The 25,367-nt window shown below is 37.7% G+C and overlaps 1 protein-coding gene and 1 long non-coding RNA gene across 3 annotated transcripts in view; both read right to left on the bottom strand.

The window, feature by feature from the left end:
• Window positions 1-313: 313 nt before the first annotated feature.
• LOC116574243 overlaps window positions 314-25,367 on the bottom strand; it is a 72,688-nt gene continuing 47,634 nt past the window's right edge. The window contains exons 3-5 of one of the 2 annotated variants that reach the window (XR_004279163.1): window positions 14,827-14,883; window positions 12,388-12,597; window positions 314-354 (exon numbers count right to left, since the gene is read on the bottom strand). This is a non-coding gene — a long non-coding RNA (uncharacterized LOC116574243). The remainder of the gene's footprint in view (window positions 355-12,387; window positions 12,598-14,826; window positions 14,884-25,367) is intronic. The other variant, XR_004279164.1, reaches the window with a different exon arrangement.
• Window positions 22,298-24,447, bottom strand: LOC116574242 (stress-induced-phosphoprotein 1-like). Its single transcript, XM_032314909.1, is given in 2 exon segments — window positions 22,298-23,497; window positions 23,500-24,447. Coding segments are annotated over 2 exon segments (1,629 nt in total). The 5' UTR covers window positions 24,365-24,447; the 3' UTR covers window positions 22,298-22,733.

The following is a 25,367-nucleotide window of genomic DNA, read 5'->3' as shown; positions in this document are numbered from 1 at the left end:
AAGTTTTACAGATCCAATAAGTTTGAAATGCCTCATTTTTTAAATTATAGGTTATTTTATTTATTGATGTTATTGCTATGTCTTAGGTGTATTTTTTAAGAAATGGAACTATAATGTTCTTATGTTTAATTGCTTTTTAAGTTGCTGTAAAGCTTCACATTCTACTTACTTGGAAATTATTGAATATATCTGTTCTGAGATAGTTACCTGATCTATCCTTTCTTCCTTTCTTTTCTCTCTTTATTCCTTTATTTTCCTTCTTTCTTTCTCTTCTTTTTTTCTTTCTTTCTTCTTTCTTTCCCTTCCTCTCTCTCTCTCCCTTCTTTCCTTCCTTCCTGCCTGCCCGCCTTCTTCCTTCATATAAAACAATGGACATTATTAGAGAGAGCTGGGTACTGTAGCACTTATCAATTTCATCCCTCACTCCCTGCCCCTATTATTTGTCCCCTCCCAACTCCAGTTATCATTTTCCTCAAGATAATCTTTTAAAATAATGATGTATCTAATATAAGAGCTTTATATATAACATGCTTCTTTTAGGCAGCATGATGACTCCTCAAACATATCCACATCTTAATCCTAGGATCTGTGAATCCATTATATTGCATGGCAAAGGAAATTAAAGTTGGAAATGGAATTGCGGTTGCTAATCAACAGACATGAAAATAAGGGAATTATCCTTGATTATCTAGGTGGACTCAATGTAAACATGAGTCCTCGAAAATCAGAGGGAGACAGCAGCACCATCAGAAATGTTACATAAAATAGACCCAATTAGCAATTCCTGTCTCTGAATAAGGCAGAAGTCATGAGCCAAGGGATCTGTACAGTCCCTTGAAACTGGAAAAATAAATAAATAGGTTTTTTTCTCCCTAGGACCTCTGGAAGGAACCTAGACTTGCCAATGCTTTGACTGGAGTCCTGTGAGATCCATTTAGGACTTTTGGTACTTGGAAATATAAAAAGGTAAGTCTGTTATTTTTAGTCATCAAGTTTGGCAATATTTTACAGTAGCAATGAAAAACTAATATAATAACCAAAATATAATTAACAATTCACTTGGGCATGCTGACAATAAAATGAACTTATAAAGTCCTTCTCCTTCTCTTACTCTTCTCATTATTTTAGTTACATCTTCCAACACCTGATTTCAATTTTTAAGATTGTCTGTCTCCATTCCACACATATATTCAATTTTTAAAAATTCATTTATTATTTTTTTTAAGAGAAAGAGTATGCGTGAGCAGGGGGAGGGGCAGTGGAATGACACGGGGTAGTGGGGAGAGAATCCTAAGCACACTCCCCCCTAAACATGGAGCCTGATGGGAGCTCAGTCTCACAATCCTGAGGTCATAACCTAAACCAAAATCAAGAATCAGACATTTAACCAACTGAGTGACCCAGACACCCCAGTTATGTATCTTTTGAAAATCCTTTTAGTTTGTCTGGTTTTGCATTACCATGTGCATTCTTGACAGTCTGATTCTCACTTTCCTGCTTCTAGACAGAAGCAATGGTTTCCTGAAACATCCCCATGGCTTCTTTCCTTTGCACTAAAATATGCTTCATATTTCCAACAGAAATATAGGGAGCTTAAGTGAGGATTTGATCTTTAACATAGCTCTTCTCACAAACATATTTCCTAATTCATAATATACTTCCTTTAAATCTAATGAAATTATAGTGATGATGATAATGGTTAACTCTTGTTTGGATGCAACACTGAATAAATAATAGGTACCAGTCTAAATGTTTTACTTTTATCATCTCATTTTTGTTCTCAGATACCCTACTAATTACTTAATTTTCTATATGATGAATGAAGACATTAAAGTTCATAAAAGTGAAAAAATTAACCAAAGGTCATCCATCTAGGTAACTGCATAACTATTGTATGAAATTAGAGACATATAAATCTAAAACAATTACATTAAACCTAAAATATTATAGAGAGCTCCAATGATGAGCTAGCCCCCAAATCATGCAAGCAGTTCCCTTTTCCTCACTCTCGCATAGCCACAGAGATCTGTCAGCCTACATTCAGGCAATTGGTCTATTAGTTTTTAGATTTATTTATTTATTTGAGAGAGAGAGAGAGAATTGGATGAGAGGGGGAATGGGAGAGAGAGGCTCTCAAGCAGATTCCACTCTGAGTGAGGAGCCCAGTGCAGGGCTGGATCTCATGACCCTGAGATCATGACCCAAGCAGAAATCAAGAGTTGGACACTCAACTGAATGAGCTACCCAGCTGCCACAATAATCTTACTATTTTTAATTGAATAAAAATATATTCAAAATAAAAAGATGTATTAATGTATTTCCAAAAAGAAGTCTTCTTGCTTTATTTACCCTTTCTCACCTGTTTCCCACATGTCCATCAATATTCTCTTCTAATTTTTATGCAGATACAAGAAAACATAAACATGTATTATTTCTTTTTAAAATTTCTCTTTTTTAAAAGATTTTATATACTTATTTGACAGAGAGAGAGCACCAAAGAGGGGAGATGCAGAGGGAGAAGCAAGCTCTCACTGAGCAAGGAGACTGATGTGGGACTCGATCCCAGGACCCTGGGATAATGTCCTGAGCCAAAGGCAGTTGCTTAACGACTGAGCTACCCAGGCAACCCTCTTATTTTACCTTTCTTACACAAAAACATATCATACATAATACCCAGCACTTTCTTTTTTTTTCTCGTGAAATATTCCAAAACTACAGAAATGTAAAAGATAGTTCAGTTGTCAGTCACATACCCTTGACTTGGATTCATAAATTGTTTTGTGCAAGATTTGAAACTGTTGTGAATAGTGTTACTATTAATAACACTTCCAATACCATGTATTAGAACACAAAAGAAAGCAATAAAAAGAATGATTAGAAAAGCAAAGAAATAACTCCATGTTAAGAAAGAATCAACTGTGCTCCTGTTATCTGGAGGTAAAATTCATCATTTTAATAAATTTTCATGTGTTTACCTAAGTTCTTCTGCTGCTCAAACACATATTATTTTTCTAGGCAGTGTTTATTCTAGTATCAACAGCAGCATATCACAGAAGCTTTCAAGATATAACCAACTGTGGGGGATGTTACAGAAGCATCTTGAGCCTGAACAGTGTTTGTGTGATACATGACCTTCTAAATGTTGGGATCTAAGAAAGGCTCTTCTTCCTGGACTTAAAGGACGTACTGAGTTTGAGAAAGAATAATGATGATTTTTTTTTTTTAAGGAAAGCTTCTGTTTAGAAAAGGGCAAGTAAAGCTTGTGATGTAAAAATAAGAATAAGTCAAATTGAAACAACAAAGGCAAAATGACAAAAGAGAACTAAATTGAATTAACTGACAGAAAAAAAAAAAAAAAAACCAGTGGGTGAATCAGAGAAATTGAGCATGTTTTAAAAAGAAAAAGAAGGAGGAGTCAAGATGGCGGAGAAGTAGCAGGCTGAGACTGCCCTAGCTAGCCGGAGATCAGCTAGATAGCTTATCTAAAGATTGCAAACACCTGAAAATCCATCGGCAGATCGAAGAGAAGAAGAACAGCAATTCTGGAAACAGAAAAACAACCACTTTCTGAAAGGTGTTTTCCTTTTTTTTTTTAATTCTTTTCTTTTCTTTTTTCTTTTTTTTTTTTTTTTTTTCTTCCTTTTTGAACCTCGTTTTATCCCCTTTCTCCCCCCTCACGATTTTGGATCTCTTCTAATTTGGTTAAAGCATTTTTTCCTGGGGTTGTTGCCACCCTTTTAGTATTTTACTTGCCCCTTCATATACTCTTATCTGGACAAAATGACAAGACGGAAAAATTCAACACAAAAAAAAGAACAAGAGGCAGTACCGAAGGCTAGGGACCTAATCAATACAGACATTGGTAATATGTCAGATCTAGAGTTCAGAAGACAATTCTCAAGGTTCTAGCCGGGCTCGAAAAAGGCATGGAAGATATTAGAGAAACCCTCTCGAGAGATATAAAAGCCCTTTCTGGAGAAATAAAAGAACTAAAATCTAACCAAGTTGAAATAAAAAAAGCTATTAATGAAGTGCAATCAAAAATGGAGGCTCTCACTGCTAGGATAAATGAGGCAGAAGAAAGAATTAGTGATATAGAAGACCAAATGACAGAGAATAAAGAAGCTGAGCAAAAGAGGGACAAACAGCTACTGGACCACGAGGGGAGAATTCGAGAGATAAGTGACACCATAAGACGAAACAACATTAGAATAATTGGGATTCCAGAAGAAGAAGAAAGAGAGAGGGGAGCAGAAGGTATACTGGAGAGAATTATTGGGGAGAATTTCCCCAATATGGCAAAGGGAACGAGCATCAAAATTCAGGAGGTTCAGAGAACGCCCCTCAAAATCAATAGGAATAGGCCCACACCCCGTCACCTAATAGTAAAATTTACAAGTCTCAGTGACAAAGAGAAAATCCTGAAAGCAGCCCGGGAAAAGAAGTCTGTAACATACAATGGTAAAAATATTAGATTGGCAGCTGACTTATCCACAGAGACCTGGCAGGCCAGAAAGAGCTGGCATGATATTTTCAGAGCACTAAACAAGAAAAACATGCAGCCAAGAATACTATATCCAGCTAGGCTATCATTGAAAATAGAAGGAGAGATTAAAAGCTTCCAGGACAAACAAAAACTGAAAGAATTTGCAAATACCAAACCAGCTCTACAGGAAATATTGAAAGGGGTCCTCTAAGCAAAGAGAGAGCCTACAAGTGGTAGATCAGAAAGGAACAGAGACCATATACAGTAACAGTCAACTTACAGGCAATACAATGGCACTAAATTCATATCTCTCAATAGTTACCCTGAATGTTAATGGGCTAAATGCCCCTGTCAAAAGACACAGGCTATCAGAATGGATAAAAAAACAAAACCCATCTATATGTTGCCTCCAAGAAACTCATTTTAAGCCCGAAGACACCTCCAGATTTAAAGTGAGGGGGTGGAAAAGAATTTACCATGCTAATGGACATCAGAAGAAAGCAGGAGTGGCAATCCTTATATCAGATCAATTAGATTTTAAGCCAAAGACTATAATAAGAGATGAGGAAGGACACTATATCATACTCAAAGGGTCTGTCCAACAAGAAGATTTAACAATTTTAAATATCTATGCCCCCAACGTGGGAGCAGCCAACTATATAAACCAATTAATAACAAAATCAAAGAAACACATCAACAATAATACAATAATAGTAGGGGACTTTAACACTCCCCTCACTGAAATGGACAGATCATCCAAGCAAAAGATCAGCAAGGAAATAAAGGCCTTAAACGACACACTGGACCAGATGGACATCACAGATATATTCAGAATATTTCATCCCAAAGCAACAGAATACACATTCTTCTCTAGTGCACATGGAACATTCTCCAGAATAGATCACATCCTCGGTCCTAAATCAGGACTCAACCGGTATCAAAAGATTGGGATCATTCCCTGCATATTTTCAGACCACAATGCTCTAAAGCTAGAACTCAACCACAAAAGGAAGTTTGGAAAGAACCCAAATACATGGAGACTAAACAGCATCCTTCTAAAGAATGAATGGGTCAACCGGGAAATTAAAGAAGAATTGAAAAAAATCATGGAAACAAATGATAATGAAAATACAACGGTTCAAAATCTGTGGGACACAACAAAGGCAGTCCTGAGAGGAAAATATATAGCGGTACAAGCCTTTCTCAAGAAACAAGAAAGGTCTCAGGTACACAACCTAACCCTACACCTAAAGGAGCTGGAGAAAGAACAAGAAAGAAACCCTAAGCCCAGCAGGAGGAGAGAAATCATAAAGATCAGAGCAGAAATCAATGAAATAGAAACCAAAAAAAACAATAGAACAAATCAACGAAACTAGGAGCTGGTTCTTTGAAAGAATTAATAAAATTGATAAACCCCTGGCCCGACTTATCAAAAAGAAAAGAGAAAGGACCCAAATAAATAAAATCATGAATGAAAGAGGAGAGATCACAACTAACACCAAAGAAATACAAACTATTATAAGAACATACTATGAGCAACTCTACGCCAATAAATTTGACAATCTGGAAGAAATGGATGCATTCCTAAAAACATATAAACTACCACAACTGAACCAGGAAGAAATAGAAAGCCTGAACAGACCCATAACCAGTAAGGAGATTGAAACAGTCATTAAAAATCTCCAAACAAACAAAAGCCCAGGGCCAGACGGCTTCCCGGGGGAATTCTACCAAACATTTAAAGAAGAACTAATTCCTATTCTCCTGAAACTGTTCCAAAAAATAGAAATGGAAGGAAAACTTCCAAACTCATTTTATGAGGCCAGCATCACCTTGATCCTAAAACCAGACAAGGATCCCACCAAAAAAGAGAGCTATAGAACGATATCCTTGATGAACACAGATGTGAAAATACTCAACAAAATACTAGCCAATAGGATTCAACAGTACATTAAAAAGATTATTCACCACGACCAAGTGGGATTTATTCCAGAGCTGCAAGGTTGGTTCAACATCCGCAAATCAGTCAATGTGATACAACACATCAATAAAAGAAAGAACAAGAACCATATGATACTCTCAATAGATGCTGAAAAAGCATTTGACAAAGTACAGCATCCCTTCCTGATCAAAACTCTTCAAAGTGTAGGGATAGAGGGCACATACCTCAATATCATCAAAGCCATCTATGAAAAACCCACCGCAAATATCATTCTCAATGGAGAAAAACTGAAAGCTTTTCCGCTAAAGTCAGGAACACGGCAGGGATGTCCATTATCACCACTGCTATTCAACATAGTACTAGAGGTCCTAGCCTCAGCAATCAGACAACAAAAGGAAATTAAAGGCATCCAAATCGGCAAAGAAGAAGTCAAATTATCACTCTTCGCAGATGATATGATACTATATGTGGAAAACCCAAAAGACTCCACTCCAAAACTGCTAGAACTTATACAGGAATTCAGTAAAGTGTCAGGATATAAAATCAATGCACAGAAATCAGTTGCATTTCTCTACACCAACAGCAAGACAGAAGAAAGAGAAATTAAGGAGTCAATCCCATTTACAATTGCACCCAAAACCATAAGATACCTAGGAATAAACCTAACCAAAGAGACACAGAATCTATACTCAGAAAACTATAAAGTACTCATGAAAGAAATTGAGGAAGACACAAAGAAATGGAAAAATGTTCCATGCTCCTGGATTGGAAGAATAAATATTGTGAAAATGTCTATGCTACCTAAAGCAATCTACACATTTAATGCAATTCCTATCAAAGTACCATCCATCTTTTTCAAAGAAATGGAACAAATAATGCTAAAATTTATATGGAACCAGAAAAGACCTCGAATAGCCAAAGGGATATTGAAAAAGAAAGCCAACGTTGGTGGCATCACAATTCCGGACTTCAAGCTCTATTACAAAGCTGTCGTCATCAAGACAGCATGGTACTGGCACAAAAACAGACACATAGATCAATGGAACAGAATAGAGAGCCCAGAAATAGACCCTCAACTCTATGGTCAACTAATCTTCGACAAAGCAGGAAAGAATGTCCAATGGCAAAAAGACAGCCTCTTCAATAAATGGTGCTGGGAAAATTGGACAGCCACATGCAGAAAAATGAAATTGGACCATTTCCTTACACCACACACAAAAATAGACTCAAAATGGATGAAGGACCTCAATGTGCGAAAGGAATCCATCAAAATCCTTGAGGAGAACACAGGCAGCAACCTCTTTGACCTCAACCGCAGCAACATCTTCCTAGGAACAACGCAAAAGGCAAGGGAAGCAAGGGCAAAAATGAACTATTGGGATTTCATCAAGATCAAAAGCTTTTGCACAGCAAAGGAAACAGTTAACAAAATCAAAAGACAACTGACAGAATGGGAGAAGATATTTGCAAATGACATATCAGATAAAGGACTAGTGTCCAGAATCTATAAAGAACTTAGCAAACTCAACACCCAAAGAACAAATAATCCAATCAAGAAATGGGCAGAGGACATGAACAGAAATTTCTGCAAAGAAGACATCCAGATGGCCAACAGACACATGAAAAAGTGCTCCATATCACTCGGCATCAGGGAAATACAAATCAAAACCACAATGAGATATCACCTCACACCAGTCAGAATGGCTAAAATAAACAAGTCAGGAAATGACAGATGCTGGCGAGGATGCGGAGAAAGGGGAACCCTCCTACACTGTTGGTGGGAATGCAAGCTGGTGCAGCCACTCTGGAAAACAGCATGGAGGTTCCTCAAAATGTTGAAAATAGAACTGCCCTATGACCCAGCAATTGCACTATTGGGTATTTACCCTAAGGATACAAACGTAGTGATCCAAAGGGGCACGTGCACCAGAATGTTTATAGCAGCAATGTCCACAATAGCCAAACTATGGAAAGAACCTAGATGTCCATCAACAGATGAATGGATCAAGAAGATGTGGTATATATACACAATGGAATACTATGCAGCCATCAAAAGAAATGAAATCTTGCCATTTGCGACAACATGGATGGAACTAGAGCGTATCATGCTTAGCGAAATAAGTCAAGCAGAGAAAGACAACTATCATATGATCTCCCTGATATGAGGAAGTGGTGATGCAACATGGGGGCTTAAGTGGGTAGGAGAAGAATAAATGAAACAAGATGGGATTGGGAGGGAGACAAACCATAAGTGACTTTTAATCTCACAAAACAAACTGAGGGTTGCTGGGGGGGGGGGGGTTTGGGAGAAGGGGGTGGGATTATGGACATTGGGGAGGGTATGTGCTTTGGTGAGTGCTGTGAAGTGTGTAAACCTGGTGATTCACAGACCTGTACCCCTGGGGATAGAGTATTATGCCTCCATCAGAAAGGATGAATACCCAACTTTTGTAGCAACATGGACGGGACTGGAAGAGATTATGCTGAGTGAAATAAGTCCAGCAGAGAGAGTCAATTATCATATGGTTTCAGTTATTTGTGGAGCATAACAAATAGCATGGAGGACATGGGGACTTAGAGTGGAGAAGGGAGTTGGGGGAAATTGGAAGGGGAGGTGAACCATGAGAGACTATGGACTCTGAAAAACAATCTGAGGGTTTTGAAGGGACGGGGGGTGGGAGGTTGGGGTACCAGGTGGTGGGTATTATAGAGGGCACGGATTGCATGGAGCACGGGGTGTGGTGCAAAAATAATGAATACTGTTATGCTGGAAATAAAAAAATAAATAAAAATTAAAAAAAAAATAAATAAAAAATAAAAAGAAAAAGAAGTTCTAACCATAAAAAAAAAACAAGTTTTCTTTTGACTTAATGAATTACGTGTAATAATACTAAATAATGAGCACAATAATGCATCAACAACTTTTAACCTATTTGAATTAATATGTTTTTTTTTTTGTTTTCCAACTTCTCTACATCACACAGCATTTATCAAAGCATCAATAACCTCACAATTGGAAGAAGTGCTTTATTGTTTAGGGTTTTCCAGAAAACAGAGCCAATAGCATATACATAAATAAATATATATATTTATCTTAAGAAATTGGATTATGCAATTATGAAAGCTGGCATGTCCAAAATCTTAAGAGTGGGCCAACAGTCTGAAGACCAGGAAAGATCCATGCTACAGTTGAAATAATCTGCTGGCAGAAATCCTTCTAGCTCCAACGAGGTTAGTCTATTCTCTCTGAAGACCTTCAATTTTTGAATGAAGCCCACTCATCTTATAGAGGAAAATCTGCTCTACTCAAAGTCCACTGCTTTAAATGTTAATCTCATCTAAAAACATTCTATGGAAGCATCCAGAATAATATTTGACTATATCTCGGTAACACTGCTCAATCAGATCACCACATAAAAATAATGCTTACAACACAGTGTGGCCCATATCTAATTATCAATTACATAGGTAAATAAAAAGATATTATATGAAACTCAAAATATACACATGGCTTATAGTAACTTGTGATACAGTATTGTCAAGTCAGTAAAAACAACCGTTTCTCCAAGATACCCCTGTGCACACATGCATATGTATATTTTTTATTTTATGTGCCAGCTTAGCAGCTTGGCTAGGTTATGGTGCACAGCTGTTTGGTCAAACAACAGTCTAGATGGTATGGATTAGCATTTAAATTAATAGAGTTTGAATCAAGCAGATGACTGTGTGGTATGGGTAGGCTTCATCCAATCAGTTGTAGGCTTTAAGAGAAAAGTATAAGGTCCCTTAAAGAGGAAAGAATTCTGCTTTCAGACTGACTTTGGACTTTGGACTGCAACATTAACTCAAAGAATTTCCAGCCCCTACCATTCTGCTCTGAAAATTTCAGACTTGCCAGCCCCCATGATCATGTGAGCCACCTTCTGAAAATAAGTCTATTTACCTACCTACTTATCATCTTTCTATATTAGTCTAGGTTCTCCAGAGAAATGAAATAATAGGATGTATAGATATGAATATTGATACAGATAGAGATAATGATACAGATATTAGCAAGAAACTCCAGAAGAGCAGTCAGATTATGACTTCTAACATAACTTAACAACGTCCTAGTCACCCAGAATATGTAATTACAAGGAAAGCAGAATGGAGGCAGAGGAAAAGAGGAACACTATCAAGAAATATGAGACAATTGCCATTTCAAGTATAATTATCCAGGTTATTTTATCCAATACTTCTGAGTATTTGACATTCTAGGATAAACTCAGAGAATAGTTGTATCTATTAGAAATAGCTTGGCTACAAGTGACACAAAAGCAAAAAACTGTGGCTTAAAAAGTATCTGTACACTTCTGTCATCTAACAACTAGTCTGGGATTAAACTTAAGTGCTAACTTAGAGAGTCGAAGAGCTCTCAAAACCTTAACCCATTTTTGTCATTCTTCTCAACCATTTGTGGTGCATTGGCTTTCTGAACTCCTGCTTATAGCTCTCTAGTCACAAAATGACTACCCCAGCTCTAGAAACACAGTCCAAAATCTAGACAAAAAGAACAACAGAAATTTCAGTACCTAGTATTACCTGTCCATTTTTTTAAAAATAGACATAGACATTCAAGAAGGTCTGCAGAAGATTTCTTCTTGAATTTTATTGGCCGGAATATCAAATGAAGTCCCAGTACTGACAAAGGTAGATTAATTTGCATTGTATCAACCTTCCCTCAGATCAAGAATATTATACATCAAGTCCCGCTCTTTGAAGGTTTTGATCAAATAAAATTTCTTACTGCAAATGGATTTAGCCCTCGAGGGAAAGGAAACACAATATACATACTAAAGTGCTCAAATCAGGGAGCAGCTTGAAATGAAGTGGAAACACACTAACTTATTGTCCTAGGGAGGCAAGATCTGGAGTTCAAGCTGACCAAGACTGCCGGGAAACTGAGAGCAGATACATTACAGTGGAGAGGACTTCCAAGTTTTTCCATAAATACTCAATTTCCTGTATGACATTAAATTATACAAACACAGGTAAGACCACAAGGGACCCCGTTTAAATAAAAATTTGGAAGATAAGTTGATGAGCATCTATTTAAGCTGCTGCCCACAGTTTGTAGTTGTACTTGGAGGGGTTAAATTAAAAGAACTAAAATTTAAAACCCATTGATGAAAACAGAATGGTCACGTCACAGCGATAACAATCATCTCCTAGTCCACTTCCTTGAAGTATTAGTTTCTAACCTTCCACAGAAAACAGAGCCAGCTTCCTGGGTTTAAGACCAGGGTAATCATATATGACCACATGCTCAGAGGGAACATGCTTTTGGAAATAAATGCTCTCGTGTTTCCATCATGAAAGTTTTTTTAATATTTTATTTATTTATTTGAGAGAGAGAGAGAGAGAATGAGAAAGTGAGCATGAGAAGGTAGAGATCAGAGGGAGAAGCAGGCTCCTCACCGAGCAGGGAGCCAGATGTGGGATTTGATCCCAGGACTCCAGGATCATGACCTGAGCAGAAGGCAGTTGCTTAACCAGCTGAGCCACCCAGGTTCCCTCCAGCCCATCATAAAATTCTTGATAAACTTATCTTGGAGCATGGTTAACACATGGTATCCCTCCTAGCACCTCCCTGACTTTCTGGAATGTATTACAGAATATTTGCTGCTGTTGCCCTTGGCACCCAGGTCCCACCCAGTCTCCCCCTTCCCAGTTACCGCTGCCCAAGGCCATCCCCAGCAGAAGTCTGTGTTAGGAGGGGTGCAGTCAGGAAAGCATGTTCCCTATTGTCTCAGGTTAGAGCATAGCAGCAGCTGTCTAGCACCATGATATATTAAGCGGGACATGTGGCAGGATCAAATCTACCTCCCATTTCTAATCTAGGTATCAAACATGTCCCAGTTAGACATTACAAACTTTTGGCTAGTCACCCATTAAGCAAGAGTTGGAACAGAAAACTTACAGAAGGTCCCATACTAGGCTTTGCTGCCTCATCCTTACTGGTCATGGGATGTCAGTCCAGTTCAGTGGTTGTGCACACAGGTGTGAATCCATCATCCAGATGATGGAACCCTGATGCCTGCAAGGATCTGTACTCTATTGGTGATTATCTCCATGCTGCGTAACACAACATTAAATTGCCAGAAATCACTGTGACAGTTTAAGAGAGAGCCTGTGGAAGGAAAAAAAAAAAATGGGGGAAAAAAAACTTTCATATTTTAGTACCCTTAACATCAATTTCTCCCTGCTATCTGAACTAAAGGAACCACATTTTCATTTTGCACTGAGCCCTACAAATGATATATCTGGCCCCAAATTAAAAAGATCCCTTAAATATCACCAGTACCTCACACTTTTTGTCAAACCCAAGGGGAAATCATTTGTCCTCATTTAACTCAGTTCCATGGAAGGATTTGACATGGCTGACTGATCCGCTCCCATATTTTGAAAATCCTTCCAGGTTCCTCCTGGTTGTGTCCTGGTTGTGTGAAATCCACTCTGGCAGTTCCTCCTCTGCATAATTGCTTAAAGTGGCACTGACCTGAGCTTTAGTTTTAAGCCTTCTTTTTTTTCTGTAGACAGGATCTTCCAGGTTGAGCTCATTGACACTCACACTATCAAATACCATCTGTATGTTGATTCTGATTTATACATTCAAATTTGACCATTTTATTGAGGTGCTGATTTGACCTTTCTGCATGAATGTCTTATAAGCATCTCAAACTTGTAATGTCCACAAAGTTCCCTTCTCTCAACCTCAGACCTTCTCCACTGCTTATACTACTGAGAATTGTTACAAAGTTATGAGTTGAGAAATTTGATTGAATTGGTTCTTAAAATATAGTAATGGGAATCTAGGATTATTTGTGATGACCCTTAAAATTAGTATGGAATAGGAAGTTAGGTGCACTTTTCTACTTCAAAATCCCTCAAAACCGTGGGTGAGAAGGCTTCTAATAGCACGTCTACTACTGAGTATACAAAAGATAATCAAATTTAGTTAACCATTATTTACAGAAATGATGTATATAACGGAGCTGATGAATTTATTAAAAATGTTTAAAGTCTATAATTTTTGAAAACTGTGAGCAATATTCAAAATGAATATACTTTAAAATATGAAAGACAAACATAATTACATTTAAGTCTTGAAAATCACACTGAATTGTTAAACATTATGTAAAAGTAATTGAACTTATTTTAATTAATTAATTTTATATTATTTAAGAGAGAGAGAGATTGAGTGGGAAGGGGCAGAGAGAAAGGAAGAGAGAGAATTTTATGCAGGCTCCATTCCCAGTACAGAGCCCAAGGTGGGGCTCAAACCTACCATCCTGCGATCATGACCTCAGCTGAAATTGAGTCAGATGCTTATCTGTCCAGCCACCTAAGTGCCTTAAACTTATTTTAAATTAATCATTGGTGAGTCTACTTTTTTTCTTTTATAAAAAATTTGAGTCAGAATCATGTGTTGGTGAGACAACAAATCAAGAATGTCCAAAGCAAATAAATTTTATAAATTTTATGGGAATTAACTAAACATGCAATTATGTCAACAATAATTTTTTGATTAAACTACTGCTCATGAATTTGCCAAGTCATTATGAATCATTAAATTTTCAATCACTTGTGAGAATCTGTAGTCACTAGCATATTTTTTTTTTCATTTTCTAACTTTTTACACTGGTTGTCATTTAGGGACATTATATAAATTTATTACCCATAACAAGACAAAAAATGAGGCTACGTCTATGAAAGAAATATGTAATTGAATCTAAATTAGATCATTTGTTTATCTTACAAATAACACACAAACCTAGTATTTTCAGCATAAAACATTTTGATCAAGAACCAACAAAACATGCTTGATAATACTTTTATTGTTTTGGTAATTTGCTTTTAGCTATGACTGCAATAATAAAAACAGTAATCATTTTGCCCAATGACTTAAAAACTCACAGATAGTAGGTTAAGTCAAATTGAGTAAGGCCATTTCTTACTCAATTTTTTTTTTTGTTTTACTCAAGTAAGTAAAAATAAAATATTGAGTAAGTTTTACTCAAACTTACTCAATATTTCTGGAAATAAGACATAAAACTGTACAATAAAATGAGTACTACCTTGCAAATCAATAATACCTTGAATTTCAGGTCAATGGTCTCTTCTATGAAATTCAAAATCTATTTAGAAACTCCCTATCTATGAAAAATATTTGCATGTCTCACTATCATTGGGTAAATAAATGTCTTCCGAGATAACTAATTGCATGGATAATTTGAACAAACTAAAATGATAGTAATATTTAAAAATTTAGCTGATACTTTCAAATTTTAGCATCCACTTTAATTTTATGTTATCCAGGACATTCCTTCAACACATATAATACACATTTATTACTTACACTTATTCCATCTCAATTTGAGCTCATGGGAGACAATGGCAGTCGGTACACTCTTTTCTGAAACCAAAAGCATACATTCAAGAAAGTCTAATGTAAATGAGAATTTAAAATGTCTGGCAATGGGACAGCTGGATGGCTCATTTAGATAAGAGACAGACTCTTGATTTCTGTTTGGGTCATGATCTTGGGATAGTGGGATTGAATCCCTCATTGGGTTCCACACTCAGCAGGGAGTCTACTTGAGATTATCTCCCTCTGCCCCATTCCCCTACTCTCATCTCTCTAAAAATAAATAAACAAATCTTTAAAAAAAAAAAGTCTGGCAATGATCTCAAGAACAATGATACTTTTAGAGCTGCTATATATTATTTATTATATTAAAAACACTAAGAGCATAATTATCCATAGTAGATAATTTTGATTGGATGTCTCAATGTGCTTCAACTATCCCATAATTTTTAATGACTATTGAACACTACATTTTCCTCTCTAACCAGAATTTCAGATATGAATTAAATTCTGCTAATCAGAAGCAGTCTTGAGATATTTGGAAGGCAGAAGTGGGGTATTTGTATCTCCTGTGTTGCAGCCAAATTCTTAGATGGAAGTTTCCTATGGCAGCAAACTGATGTCATGTCCATTCCCTAGTTCCTTGAATCAAGAGATGGTTGCAATTGTTCCAGCATTTTAATGTGACTATCTAATTTCTGGCCAGTGACGTTGGAAGTCCATAATCTAGTCTTATAAATATGACAGGTTTTCTCACTATGGCTTAGCTCCAGTGACAGTCTGAAAGCAAGTTGTTCCCCTAGAGGATTAGTTGTGAAGTGGTCACTCAAAAGGCCTAGATTAGAGTCCTTCAAATAATTCCTTAAGTACCCAAGTCCTGTATTAAAATAGCTAGAGTAGTTTCTGTTTATTTTAATGAATTCTACTAATTAAATAATAAAATGAGAATGAACAAACTGGCTAAAAACATCTTATCATACATGATTGACCAAGGGAACAAGTCACTTCAGCCCATGCTGAGAATGCAAAAGCTGGCATGTACATGGGAAAATGTCAGTGCTACTTCATGACAATTAGGTATATAAAAAGCCTAAGAAAGAGTATTTCTGAAATTAGGAGATATATATATGATGCCTAACTAGGTTACTGTACAGCCTCAACAAAATAAGAATGATAATGGTTAAAATCTGGAACATAATTCTATATTACGGGCAAACCATCAGCCTCAACAAAATAAGAATGATAATGGTTAAAATCTGGAACATAATTCTATATTACGGGCAAAAAATAATGAAAATAATGAATTTAGTAATTTAAATCTAGAGTAAATTCTCCTGAAGTTCCAGGATGCAAGGAGAAATTACATGTCATGGAACACCCATAGCCAAGATCACCTCTCAGAGCAGACACCAACCCATAATCAAACATCTCTGATAAAAATGTTTCTTTGAATTTGGGGCACCTGGGTGGCTCAGTGGGTTAAGCCCCTGCTTTTGGCTGAGGACCCTGAGATCAAGCCTCCCATCGGAATGGGCATTGGGCTCTCTGCTCATCAGAGAGCCTGCTTCCCCCTCTCTCTCTGCCTACTTGTGATCTCTCTCTCTGTTGAATAAATAGGTAAAATAATTTTTAAAAAATGTTTCTCTGAATTTGACAGAGAGGAAAAATTTATATTTTTAGAGACATTAAAGGAGAGATTCCAATTGATAAGTAATTCTGCAACACACAACCTTAATTTGGAAGTATTACTTTTAAATCTCAGTTGGGGGTGTCTAGGTGGGTTAATCCCCCTGCTCAGCAGGGAGTCTGTTTCTCCTTCCCCATTGCTTGGTCTCTCTCTCTCTCTCTCAAATAAATAAATAAATCTTTAAAAATAAATAAAAATTAAAAATCTCAGTGAACACATATAGAATAAATGGAATTCAATGCAAGAAAGACCAACAGGAATAAAAGTCCATTGAGTTGATAACCATATTGCATTGAAGGAAGGAAGGAAGATTGTTCAAGTAGTCAAGCCTTTGACTACAGGGAGAAATCTACATACTGACTTCCATCAGAATGAAACAAACTGAGGGTTTTGGAAGGGAGGAGAGTGGAGGGATGGATGAGTCTGGTGATGGGTATTAAGAAGGGGACATACTGCCTGGAGTCCTGGGTGTGGTGCATAAACAATGAATCTTGGAGTGCTGAAAAAATAAAATTAAATTTAAAAAAAAAGACTGCTGCCCATCAGCATATATCTATCTGTACTGATCATTGGCATGCTGTGAGGTGTCATGGAAGTGCTGCTGCACGAATTACAGCTCATTGATATCATGACTGTCCACCAGGAGGTCAGTAGAGCTGACTGAACAAAAATAAAGCAATGGCTAGGTTGCAATATGCTCATGATGATAGTATGTTGATACTTCTTTTCAACTGTTAGCTTGTATGTTATGGTTGATGACCGACAGGGCATGTACAGTAACTTTTTTGAATGTTCTCCAAATGGATTAAAAACTGATGCTGATGTATGGGTAGACCTCAAACAAGAAATGCTGGGAGATTAATAGGTATAAGTGTAAATGGCTGGAAGAGTAAAGGGGGCTGCTTTAGGAGGAGAGGAAGCATGTCAACTAGAAAGGAAATCTATTAATATCAGAACAGCTGCAAACATAAATGGAAAGAAATTTATCAGAGTGAAAACTAACCCAAGTGAGATCATTCTTAGGAATGATCAGTATTAGTTACGGGGCTGTGACATTTGTGTGGAACTGTGTGTGCCCACATGTGGAATGTTGTCAGTGACTCTCTTAGACTTGCCAGAGAAGTCTGAGCCAATTTTCACATAAGCATCATAATGTATACTGTTTTTCCTGATGTGATTCATCTGAATTACCTAAAGAGAGAGGACTCCACATAAAATGACTTTCTAAGAAAAGAGGATGTGGGAGGGGAGGTCAGGGCAAAATAAAGCAAATCTAAGAGGAGTAACCTAATTTGTCAAGCAGTATAGGGAACTATGTCTGTATGAGATTATATTTAACATTTATTTTCTTTAAGATATTCTGATTATTTCAAAACATTTAAATTTTTATAAGTTAAAAAGCATTCAACCGTATGAACAGAAACATAAAAATAACTAACTTAATTAGTAATAAATATATGATATAGATAACAAAAAATCAGAGATTGGTGATCCGGGCTGTTTGGTAGTTTTAAAATACAACCACATCTCTAGAATTCTCACAGTGTTGACTTTTTGTTTTTTGACAGCAAGATGGCCATTATATCTCTAAGTGTCACAACTGTATTCAAAGTCAGAAAGCAGGGAAATCCAGTCAGGATGCAAAACCCCTTTCTCTGTGGCTCATTTCTTTCAAAAACAGAGAAACTATCCCCCAGAATCTCTCAGAAAAATTTTTATGCCTACACTGTCACAACATAGCTACATGACCCTTTATGGCTGCAAGAGAGGCTGGAGAAGAAATAATATGACTTGACAATTGATGTGGTAAGATCTAGGCAAGGGTGTCTGCTACAATGATCATGCATATGTTGTTTTTATAAAATAAAAGTTTTAAATACCTCAGACTATTTAAAAGTACAAAATTAATGTAACACATTGTATTAATAAAGTAATGTTAATGCATACCTCTAGATATATACTTAGTTTTTAAAAAAATATTGCATATATATATATATATGCCAAGCAACTTATCTCCAGAGTCACACTCCTTCATGCCTATCACAAGTAAACACTCACTTGAATGTAGTGTTTATTAGTCTAATCCATTTGTTATTTTTACTGTACATACTACATATACAAACACACACGTATGTATATGTTTATTCTATATATACAAATACAATTATATATGCATATACCAAGGAAATATAATAAAATAGTAAGATACACTTTCAAGACACCAGATGGAAAAAAAACCAACAAAATCTAATAATACCCATGTTGATGAAGATATGCAGAAACAGGAGCACTCACATGTAAGCATAAATGGGTATAAATACTTGAGATAACTATTTGTCATTATCAATTAATTGAAGATGTGTATAAATCAAATCCTGTGATTACAGTTCTATGTATATACACTAGGATAACTTTCCCATAGGAACACTAGGAGGGATGGATAGTAAGAATATTACAGCATTACTTATAATAGAACAATTTGGAAACAATTTTCATTCTTTCAAGTAGAGAACTGATAAATAATACATACTGTTTTCACCCCTTTGAACGTGAACCAACAGCTATCGATATTTACAGATGAATCTCACAAATATAATAATGAGTCAAAGTATTTAATAGAATATGGCTTATAAAGTTTAAATACATGAAATCAATACTGTGCATTATATTAGTAGAGAAAAGGGATGGAAAAGGTACTATCTGAACTCTGTTAGGAAAAGAAAACCATGATTAGGAAGAAGATGCAGAAAATATATATATATTTTTTTCCTATCAGAGATCATTAAGAAAAGCATATGGGAGATTGGGAGAGAAATATTATCCCCGGGGCATCACTTGTGGTTTTTTCTAATACTCTCCAACACTCATATGTGAACACATTGATATGAACACATACTATATCCATAATGAAGCCTTTAAATCAACAAGGAGAGAAGGCACACACACCTGTACACACACACATACACACACCTCCTGTAAGGTTATATTAATTTACTGATTTCATTTAGTCAGAATTACCAGAAATAATCATGTTCGTGGAACACCTGGGTGGTTCAGTCGATTAGGCGTCTGCCTTCGGCTCAGGTCATGGTTCCAGAGTCCTGGGATAGAGTCCCGCATCTGGCTTCTTGTTCCATGGGGAGCCTGCTTCTCCCTCTCCCCCCACCTGTGGCTTCCCTCTCTTGTCCCCCCTCCCCTTTGACAAAAAAATTAAAAAAAAAAAAAAAAAAAAAAACATGGTCCCTGAAAGCGAAAGGAAATGAAACATATTTTTGTGGTCATTATTAAGTGTAAGTTATTTAAAGAAAACTCTTTTAAATTTTATTGTACTTTACTATAAATCGTTTTTGTCTTTATTTCAGTTATCTACTACTTTGTAACAAATGTTTTCAAACTGTAGAAGTTCAAAATGTGATTTTTTAATTTTTTATGTTGATTTTATATTTTTAACTTCAAACATTAAAGAAGTTGTCAATCTCATTTTCCTTATAATCTAAAAACAGAAAAATTGTCTCTTTTAGTTTTAGTTTTTACTATTATTTCCATTCTATGTCTGGTTCCATGTAAGAAAGCATTCACAATGTAAGTTTTCTCCAGTTGTGATTTCAAAAATATAAAAAGATGAGCCATCTTGAGAATACAAGTTATTCTGAATCACATATTTAATGTTTCATGGAGAAAATCTGTTCTTCACATTTTATCTAAATACATAAGATGTGCCTAGATACAGTCTCATCATGTGGGAATTACTCCTAGGTTGCCTTTCTTATCAGAAGTGTCTCCTTCTAGGGGTGGCTGGCTGGCTCAGTCGGAAGAGCATGCAACTGTTGTTTTTTTTTTTTTCTTCTCTTTGTGTGTTTGTTCAGAGCATGCAACTCTTCATCTCAGGGTTGTGAGTTCAAGCCCCACACTCGGTGTACAGATTACTCAAATAAGTCAAGAAACTTAAAAAAAATTTAAGAAAATCTCCTCTTGCTTCATCCAGATCAATTTTGTTAATAGAGGAGATAATCTCTTTGATTTACTTGTTCCTCAATCCACTTTATAAGTGGACTGGAGAAGTTGGTTATTTTTGCTTAGCTTCTTTTCCTTTCTTTACATGATACATTTAGTAATTAAAAATATGAATTCCCTGCATGTCCACATCTTACTGATCCATTATCCTGATTATTAATATTTGTGTTATATTAATATTTGCCATTCAAACCTATGTTTTCCATCTGTTTTCTTTTGCTCAGTTCTAAAAGGAAGATAATAACAGCAATACTATTTAGAAAATTCCATTTATACCTTGGAATTAATACCTCTTCTACCAGCACCAAGAAACTATGATGACTAATAAAATTAGAATGGAAGGAGTAGGTTGTGCTTTAGCATCTGTGTGTAGTGGGGGAAACTAGTAGTCAAAGAAAACACATGAAAGGACCAAAGATGGGAACAAGAAACGCAGTCACAAGTCACAAGAAATTGCAATAGTCAAAGACCAGGAAAAAACATGCCAAATTCTCTTAACCTCTGTGGTTACTTACAACATAATTGGGCCACATGCACATTGTAAGACCAATAGCTCCAGCCTCTGTTAAAATGTTATCTTCTCCTGAAAGATGTGTGTCTGTAGGACTTACACATCGAGCACAGTATCTGAACAATTCCAGCACTTAATAACCATTTCTTTAATTAGTTAATTATGGCTATACCCAACCTTTGCAATTTATTGTGTCTCACCTGCTACCTAGACCCCAGAAGAACAGTATCTTTCATTTTCATAGTCTAAAGGATTTTTTAAAAGGTCTTACTTGTTTAGACTTAAAACAAAAAATTATTTATTTATTTATTTATTTATTTATTTGAGAGGGAGAGATAGCAAGAGAGAACATGAGTAGGGGCAAGGAGATACAGAGGTAGAGGGAGAAGCAGGCTCCAGCTGAGCAGGGAGCCCAACTCCGGGCTGGATCCCAGGACCCTGGGATCATGACCTGAGCTGAAGGCAGACACTTAACAGACCGAGCTACTCAGGTGCCCCACACTTGTTTAGCTATTATTAATATTATTGCCCTAATGTTTTCAAAGTTCTTCAATTCAGGCCACTTCACTGTCCGAGCAATAGGAGTAACCCCTAAGTCAGATTCCTCATCCCTAGCATTTACCAGCCTATGGGATTAAACAGTTCTGTACCACTTTCCTATGCATGGTGCTCTGACTTCAGAGTTTAATGCTTAAAGGGAAGCAGCGCCTGGCATGAGCCAACAGCAATATTGTCCACATGACCGTAATAATGCAGTAAGTATTTAAACACCAATATGTTTGCGTGGAACACAATTTTATACCAAACAAGATTGTTTTGGGCAATTTTAAAAGCATCTGTCAAGACAAAACTCAAATTTTGAGACAAGAACAAAATCTCTCTTAAATATCTACTTAGTCTTTCAGTTCATCAGAGAACCACATTCTGGTTCCTTTTGAGAATGTCAGCAGCACTTATTATTGTGTGTGATGGACTTAATTACTCCTCCTGCATGGGTCATAATTCTGTGACAAAAATGCTTGACTATTAATAGTAAACCACAGACTTGTTTTCCACGCTGCAGAAAGATTAAAAAAAAAAAAAACCTACTATTTATAAGCAATTTTTTTAGCCGACTGAGACTTATTTTCCAGTTAAATGATTATTATCTGTTTTAGTCAGTAAGTTTTAGAAAGAGTTCTAGAGGTGAAAATATTTCCCAACTACACCTGTTCTGTTTGGAATGTCCTCACAAAGGGAAATTCAAATTCTTTTTTTTTTTTTTTTTTTTTTATAACCACGCCCGACTGGCTTGTTTTATTGGAGAAGGGCATGTGGAGTTAACAATGTGACGACAGCTGGGACCCGAGGTCGGGGAAGAACAGCCTCCCCTCCCCACACAGGCCCACTGCCCCAAATAAAAAATAACCAACTATGGGAGAGCAGCTGAGACAGCGACGGAGGGCGGGGAAGGGAACAGGGAACCCAAGGGCAGCGGAAGAGACCATGGGTGTGCTGGGAGGGCCCAGAGGCAGCGGCGGTGCGAGTAACGCAAACACGAGTCTCTATCTTCCACGGAGGTCTATGTAAATATATAGAGAGAAGCTGCTCACTCTCCCCTGCTCTCCCCTCTGCTCAGCGCTGCTTGCCGCGGTCCCAGCTCCTCTTTCCACAGGAGGGCGAAGGGAGGGGATGACGAGCGAGTCATCACCGAATTGCGATCAGACCCACGTCCATCAGCTTCTGGATCTTCTGTGCGATTACAGGATTCTTCAGGTGTTCGCTGAGCGCCTGGGGGTCCTTCTGCATCTGCTCCAGGATGAGCCGCATGGCCGGGTCGCTCATGATCTGCTGCACCTCGGGGTCAGCCATGGCCCGTCCCTTCACGTCTTTGGGGCTGTCGTGGCGGTTGTACTGGGCCATCACACAGCGCTGGTAACCATCCACCGCCTCCTTACAGTTGGAGTCCAGATCTAAGGCCTTCTGGTAGACGTCCATGGCTTTCGTGTAGTTCTTCATGGCCTCCAGCGCGGCTGCCTTCTGGGTGTAGCCCTTGATGAAGGTCGGTTCCAGCTGGATACACTCCTCACAGTCCTTGAGCGCCAGCTGGAACTCCCCAAGTTTGGTGTAGCAGGCGGCTCGATTGCTGTACAATTTGGCATCTTTTGGGTTCCGTTTGATGGCTTCTGTATAATGCTTCATGGCCTGGGGATAGTCCCCTTTCTGAAAACATTCGTTGCCTTTGTTCTTCTCCTCCAAGGCCAGGTCGGGGTTTATGTAAGCCAGCCGCTCCTGCTCCTTCAGAATTTTCTCCGCCTGTTGGCATTTCTTGAGCACATCTGGGGTTCTGTGCTCTGCCAAAGACTTGTTATAGAAATGAATGGCATCCTTGTACTTTTCTTCTTTGAAGTAAGAGTTGCCAATTCGAGCGTAAGCTTTGGCAATCTGTCGATAGTCTTCTCGGTTTTCGCCCCCACTTCGATGGCCTTCTCACAAAGCTCCCGGCATTTACTGTAGTCGCCCTTCTCGAAGTACACAGCTGCTTGGTTGGTCATGTAAGTCATGTTGGTGGGGTCCAGGTCCTTGGCTCTGTCATAGTGTTTCAGGGCTGTGTCAAAGTCTTTCTTCTTGTAGGCCTCATTCCCCAACTCCTTCTCTTTCAGCGCCTGCTTCTTGTTCTCTGGGAGATCTTCTTCCATCGGTTCTGGCTTAGTGTCCTTCTTGGGAGGAGGAGGTGGGGGAGGCGTTCCCACTTCCTCCTCCTCATCCATACTGCCCAGGTCCACTCCCAGCAGGACGCTGAGAGTGGTCATGATCCGGGGATCTTGCAGTTTCGTGCCCAGGTCGGTCGGCTTATTTCGTAGCTGCTCTATCAGCTCCCTGTAGGTGGGATCAGCGAGCAGCGTCCTGGTCCTGGGATCATTCTCCAACTTCTGGTACAGATTAGGCATGTTGAAAGGGTTCATGAACTTCTGCTCTGCCAGCCGGGCCTCCATGCTCTGTAAGCCCTCTCTGAGCTGAGGATTATTTGGTTCATGTTTAAAACCCTCTTCGTAGGTTCGCTTGGCTTCTTCAAATCGGTTTAAGAACTCAAGAGCTGCTGCTTTCCGCGAATAGCCCTTGGCCCAGTCAGGCTTCAAGTCCACGGTCTTGCAGCCATCCTCATAGGCCTTCTGGTAGTCGCCCTTCTTGGCGTAGGCCGCCGAGCGGTTGCTGTAGAGCACGTGGTTCTTGGGGTCTAACTTAATGGCCTCCGAGTAGCACTGGAGCGCGTCTTCGATGTTGCCCGCACTCAGGGCCTTATTGCCCTTCTCTTTCAGCTCATTTACCTGCTCCATAGCCCGGCCCGGAACCCCGTTAAATCGACTCTGTCCGCTCCGCGTTCCCAACCGCACGCACCGCCTTCTGGAACCTACTAGAAGCTGCCGGGACCCCCCCAAATTCTTTGATACACATTTTTCTTTACTTAACTTGTGGATTACAAACTAAACAAAAATTACAATATCCTTTATTTCTGCATGTATTCATTATGCAAAACCAATATTATTTTTCCCACATGATGATCAGGTAAGTGAAGAAGAATCATATCTGTGGAAATATAAAATTCAATGGTATGATTATCAAAAGAAGTTTGGACAACTAACTTTCTAAAAGTAGAAAATTTTGCTCTATGCCAGGGGTTAGCAGACTATGGTCAATGAACAAAATCTGCCCCCATCCCACCTCCATTCCCACTTGGTTTCAATCTCCACCAGCTAAAAATGTGTTTTTTAAAAATATTTTAAGTGATTAATAAATATCTACACAATATCCTAAAATTGCCTCTTGGCCTGTAAAGTCTATAGTACTGCTCTCTTATTCTGTGAAAATTCTGTCCACCATTGTTCTGCATATGTTGTATGCATTTTTTGTAATATATATGCTGTAGGCATTATTAACCTAGTCACTAAAGGTATCAACATATCTAACCTCAGTCTCTTCTTTCCCAAATGATAACAGAATTTCACCACTTAATTTTTCAATAATCACAGAACTAGACTTTGATCTACAATCTTTCTTTCAAATTTATGAGAGCATAGTAAGACTTTCTATCAATACAATAATAACAAAAGTATATTAAGTTCAGTAAGTTCACAAAGTTCAGTATATTAATTTCATACGTATTCCAATATATAATACTGACAAAATCCATAAATCACACAGAGCTATCTCCATAAACCTATCTTATAGGTGGAAAGGAAATTAGTCTGAAAGAGGTTAAGTGATGGGCCCAAGGTTGTAAGTCTCATAATTGGGAGGGTTCTTCTGTAACACTCTTTTTACATAGATTCATGATGCCTT

This window comes from Mustela erminea, chromosome 15, assembly GCF_009829155.1.
Source record: "Mustela erminea isolate mMusErm1 chromosome 15, mMusErm1.Pri, whole genome shotgun sequence".
In the NCBI taxonomy this organism is placed as follows: Eukaryota; Metazoa; Chordata; class Mammalia; order Carnivora; family Mustelidae; genus Mustela; species Mustela erminea.
The sequence above is the reverse complement of the archived record's forward strand: the minus strand, read 5'-3'. Positions and strand labels throughout refer to the sequence as shown.